We start from the raw sequence: 6000 nt of genomic DNA on the forward strand, positions 1-6000 counted from the left end.
CTGTGAGCTCCAGCAGGCTTCTGCTTCACATCAAACCTGCACTCGGCTCCTCTGGGTTCATCTCCTCTCTTTAAATGTTACACTTTGCATTTTCAAACTGCCATTACCCTGGTGGTGTGTTGTCTGGTTTTGAGCATAGTGACATTTTTGAAACTGCTTTTTCTTTAAGAACTAGGTCTGCACTGGGTTAAATCAAAAAGCCCAGAAGTTCGATCTTGTGTGATATAAGGAGGCCAACGGGTGGATGAAGATTAGCCTCATGCTCTGTCCTCTGAAAAGCACAAATGTATCTTTTTCATCAGCAAAAGTGATGCTACATGCAGGCTTTTATATTAGTTCACATGTGTAGTAAGTTTTGGGGGAAGAAATGGTGCAAATCATTCTGTACATTTAAAGTAAAAAGCAACCAATCTCAAATTACATTACATGTTCTTTTGTCACTGAGAATGTGGCTGGATATAGGATCCTCTAATCTCTTGACCAGGTCTGGACAGACTCGAGTTAGATGCTCCCCAGTCTTTTTGCTGACCTTATCTTTTCCTGGATGTTGCTGTTGAACTAAATCCTTTAATTTTGAGGAATAGGCACATTTTGAGCTCTCAGTGGAGAGAGGACTGAGTGCTCCCTTCTATTGAAACCCCGTCTGGGATTCATGAGTGAGTCTGGTGTATGTTTACATAAGTCAGAAGTACAGTAGCCATACTGTATTGTACTTGATGTTGAGTAGTGGACTTCATGGTATAACTAGACATGGACACATTGTTTAGTCTACACAGACTGTCAGTGCTGTACATTATACAGTGCCTTGCGAAAGTATTCGGCCCACTTGAACTTTGTGACCTTTTGCCACATTTCAGGCTTCAAACATAAAGATATAAAACTGTAATTTTTTGTGAAGAATCAACAACAAGTGGGACACAATCATGAAGTGGAACGAAATTTATTGGATATTTCAAACTTTTTTAACAAATAAAAAACTGAAAAATTGGGCGTGCAAAATTATTCAACCCCCTTAAGTTAATACGTTGTAGCGCCACCTTTTGCTGCGATTACAGCTGTAAATCGCTTGGGGTATGTCTCTATCAGTTTTGCACATCGAGAGACTGAAATTTTTGCCCATGCCTCCTTGCAAAACAGCTCGAGCTCAGTGAGGTTGGATGGAGAGCATTTGTGAACAGCAGTTTTCAGTTCTTTCCACAGATTCTCGATTGGATTCAGGTCTGGACTTTGACTTGGCCATTCTAACACCTGGATATGTTTATTTGTGAACCATTCCATTGTAGATTTTGCTTTATGTTTTGGATCATTGTCTTGTTGGAAGACAAAGCTCCGTCCCAGTCTCAGGTCTTTTGCAGACTCCATCAGGTTTCCTTCCAGAATGGTCCTGTATTTGGCTCCATCCATCTTCCCATCAATTTTAACCATCTTCCCTGTCCCTGCTGAAGAAAAGCAGGCCCAAAACATGATGCTGCCACCACCATGTTTGACAATGGGGATGGTGTGTTCAGGGTGATGAGCTGTGCTGCTTTTACGCCAAACATAACGTTTTGCATTGTTGCCAAAAAGTTCGATTTTGGTTTCATCTGACCAGAGCACCTTCTTCCACATGTTTGGTGTGTCTCCCAGGTGGCTTGTGGCAAACTTTAAACAACACTTTTTATGGATATCTTTAAGAAATGGCTTTCTTCTTGCCACTCTTCCATAAAGGCCAGATTTGTGCAGTATACGACTGATTGTTGTCCTATGGACAGAGTCTCCCACCTCAGCTGTAGATCTCTGCAGTTCATCCAGAGTGATCATGGGCCTCTTGGCTGCATCTCTGATCAGTCTTCTCCTTGTATGAGCTGAAAGTTTAGAGGGACGGCCAGGTCTTGGTAGATTTGCAGTGGTCTGATACTCCTTCCATTTCAATATTATCGCTTGCACAGTGCTCCTTGGGATGTTTAAAGCTTGGGAAATCTTTTTGTATCCAAATCCGGCTTTAAACTTCTCCACAACAGTATCTCGGACCTGCCTGGTGTGTTCCTTGTTCTTCATGATGCTCTCTGCGCTTTAAACAGACCTCTGAGACTATCACAGTGCAGGTGCATTTATACGGAGACTTGATTACACACAGGTGGATTCTATTTATCATCATTAGTCATTTAGGTCAACATTGGATCATTCAGAGATCCTCACTGAACTTCTGGAGAGAGTTTGCTGCACTGAAAGTAAAGGGGCTGAATAATTTTGCACGCCCAATTATTCAGTTTTTTATTTGTTAAAAAAGTTTGAAATATCCAATAAATTTCGTTCCACTTCATGATTGTGTCCCACTTGTTGTTGATTCTTCACAAAAAATTACAGTTTTATATCTTTATGTTTGAAGCCTGAAATGTGGCAAAAGGTCGCAAAGTTCAAGGGGGCCGAATACTTTCGCAAGGCACTGTATATCAGTGTCATCAAGACAAATGTCACCACATACTAATTGTAACATTTTAGTCACAGTGACCTTTTCATGTGGAGAGACAGTTGAGGGAATCTGCGCCTGTTCATTCTCCGTCAGCCAGTTTCGCCGAGCGAGCTCTTCCCACTCCGCCTGCATCTTATCCCAGAACTCAGTATCTGACTACAGTCAGCAGAGGGAGAGCACAGGACGTGGTGGGAGGTGGAGAAAGAGGGGAGGGTGAGAAGAGAGAATGAGTGATTACTGCACAGTAGAACAACAGCTCTTGTAATTTCCCAGCATCCTACAATCTGTCTGGCTCAGTGGCTTGAGGTAATGTATGGACTCCACACTCATCACATTTGCAAGTCGAGGCAAAGTTTAAAGGAACAATACACCATATTAGTACCTGTTTCCACTAACCAAATTTAAAGTATCAGTGTTTTCTGATGTGTAAAATAATTTACAGTAATATATGTTGGTGTAACTACTAAACTGTTTTCAAACAATCAGTTAAATGCACAAATTCTCATCTCACCTGTAAGACAAAAAATTTGAATGCATTTATGTGGTCAAAAAATGTTGAACTGGCTCTTTAAAGTTTCTATTAGCTTGACATTTGAACTGTTATTTGCAGACCTATTAATTTGCTGACCAGATGCTTGAAGGTCATCGTTGGTGACTAAATGGTTAATGTCAGATCATCTGCACATGCATCAGCTTTTTTCTTCAAACCACCACCACAGTTTTGAGTACATTTTAATTAAGATGTTTTGATAGTTATTTTCTTTACCTGCAAAGTACGTAACGCATAGTTCTGTCTAAATGTAAAAATATTTAACAGCAACCTTGCAATGAATAGTAAACAGACGGTTGTAAAAAAATAACAGCTTCTTTAACAGCAAATCTACATGGAATCATTGACTTCCCACTTCTTTTAAAACAGTAATTCAGTAAAAAAGTGATTAAGTTGAGAGAAGCAGTTAATATTTAATATAATTGTTTATTTTTTATTTAAATGCACATTTTTTTGAATGAAAAGCACACTGACAGCCACTGTACTGGAGTGAAATTCCTTGTGTTCAACCTATTTGGCAAATAAAGATGATTTTAAAATTTGCTAAAGAGAAAACTGCACATTTCCACATTAAAATGTTGCCAAAAATGATTGTACACTTCAGCAATCAACAGTGCCATAGTGTGTGTGTGTGTATGTGTGAGCCTCCACTCTGCACCTAACTGTTTTAATCATAGCAATGTTCTTTGGGTGATGAGTTTGCCTCATTTCATAACTTGACATTAAAAAAATCATTCATTTGTACTTTGCCTCAAACCCAGCGCTCAATTAGCTCCAAGTAGTGTGTGTGTGTGTGTGTGTGTGTGTGTGTGTGTGTGTGTGTGTGTGTGTGTGTATATGATTCAGAGTAAAGGGCAACTCGATAAACCGCTTTCCTCTTGAGTTTGACTGTTTATTGTGGAGGCACAGGATGGGTGTGGAAAACCTGAACCACTGTCTGCTGTTGGCGAACACCGTTGTCACATATGCAGTTAACGTCATGCCTGTTTTTTCGTGTGTAGCACTTGTAACGTTCCAGTTGCCACAGTGGTGTGTGTGTGTGTAGCTTTTTTTCTTTTTCTTTCCCCACCTCGATGACTCCATGAGTCTTTGGCTGTCTTCCTGTCCGAGGCAGAGCAAACTGGCAGAAATGATGCCAAACAGAGCACAACAGCATCCTGTGACTTATTGAGTCCTCTGCAGCCAGAAACCCATCAGTTCATGACAGCACTGTGTACAATAAGGGTGTGTAGTGATACTGTGGGTTAGGGTCGGAGAGTGTGCATGTGTTAGAGGTCTTCTCATTTCCACATCTTAGTTTTGTGATTGGCATGGAGGCCATAGTGTGGCCCGTGATGGTGAGAGATGGTAGGTAATTGCAGGCTGCTGCCTCTCAGGCAAATTGCTTGTTGGTTGTCTTAGGAAGTGCACTATCCTGAGGTGGAAGAAATGCACGGAGGGAGGCAATGGGTGGGGCTGTGAAGTCATAGCTATCATATGCAGGGACTTGGCTTTAGAGTAGCATGTACAGTAGAAACTCAGTTCTCAGCTGACAATACACTTCATGCATATGTAATCAAAGTATCAGAAAACTAATTGTTAGATCTTGAGTGGTAAGAATTCATTACAATTTATAGGGTGTTCATTGCTCCGTTTTTAACTCTAAAAAAGTTTAATCTGCCTATTGTGGGTTTTTTTTTTTATAAGCTGACCATTATACTTTGATATTTGGGTTGCAAGCGAGAACAGACATATTTACGGCTCCTCTTGTCTGTTCTACACTTCAAGTCTTTTGAACATACTTTACAACTACTAAATGCCTCAAAGAGGGAGAAGGGCTAATAAATCAGAAGTGACTGAGGATATGGAGGCAGAAGAAATTCAGCACAGAGCGGCGCAAGTAATGGACATCGTGGGCAATCTCAAACAGATGTACATCGCGTTGATGAACCAACAACAGGAAAACTTCAAAGGCTTCGTGCAACTAATTATGGAGACAAACAACAGGAGATTCGACAAAATGACCAGAGAAATACAGGAGATAAAAACGAGTTTGCAGTTTACCCAGCGAGAGGTGGATGTGATAAAGACTGCCATGGGTGAACAGAAAAAACACGCCAAAGAAGCGAAGGATGAGGTTTACAGAACGTGTGAGAGTTTAATGACTATAACGGATAGAATGGAGCATCTGGAAGCACAGTCCAAGCGAAAAAACCTGATCTTTGAGGGAATCATGGAGACAACTGGAGAAAGCTGGTCGGAGGCAGAAGGTAAAGTGAAGGAGATTCTGAAAAATAATCTGCAAATTCATCAAGAGATTGAGATGGAGCGGGCTCATAGAATTGGGAAACCTACGGATCGTGGTCCAAGGGCGGTTCTGGTGAGGCTGATGAAAGAGAAAGATAAGGCGCAAATATTGCAACAAACGAAGAAGCTCAAAGGATCTAACATTTACATAAATGAAGATTACACCAAGTATGTGAGGATGAAAAGAAGGGAATTGATGCTGAAGTTAAAGGAGGCCACGGCGAGGGGAGACATCGCGTTCCTGAGGTATGATCGACTAGTGACCAGACCTCGGAACCAGGACCCAGGACCAGCAAGCCCAGGATGCCAAGACAAGGAGATGAGGGGGTAGCTGGACCCTCTCGTGTCTGAAGAGTCACGCAGGTATATCGATATCTGCGATGGCAGATGAGCGTGGAAACTAACAACAACAAGTATGACCCATGTACGGAATGAGGCAAGTGATTTGTTACAGAAGTTAATAGATTTTGAGGGACTGGAGCTGGAACTGAACACTATTGGAGATTCTGAAATTCATCAATCATGAACCGGATGAAGATCTTGACCCTGAAATAAATTTTTTTAAGAGCTCTGAAAATATCTGCAAGTATTACACGGATGAGCAGTTTAACAGCAATGTCAAGACTGAGAACAAGCTATCATTAATTCACTTTAATAGCAGAAGTTTATATGCAAACTTTCAGAGTATAAAACATTATCTTAGTAGTCTAAA

General features: G+C 41.0%; 1 protein-coding gene across 4 annotated transcripts in view; it reads right to left on the bottom strand.

Moving 5' to 3' along the window:
- pex5la (peroxisomal biogenesis factor 5-like a) overlaps positions 1-6000 on the bottom strand; it is a 78566-nt gene that overhangs the window by 11753 nt on the left and 60813 nt on the right. For all 4 annotated transcript variants that reach the window (XM_020596823.1, XM_020596821.1, XM_020596822.1 and 1 more), the window contains one exon: positions 2492-2608. In XM_020596823.1, the coding sequence (XP_020452479.1) occupies positions 2492-2608 (117 nt within the window). The remainder of the gene's footprint in view (positions 1-2491; positions 2609-6000) is intronic.

This window comes from Monopterus albus, unplaced genomic scaffold (genome assembly GCF_001952655.1).
Source record: "Monopterus albus unplaced genomic scaffold, M_albus_1.0 scaffold31.1, whole genome shotgun sequence".
Lineage (NCBI taxonomy): Eukaryota > Metazoa > Chordata > Actinopteri > Synbranchiformes > Synbranchidae > Monopterus > Monopterus albus.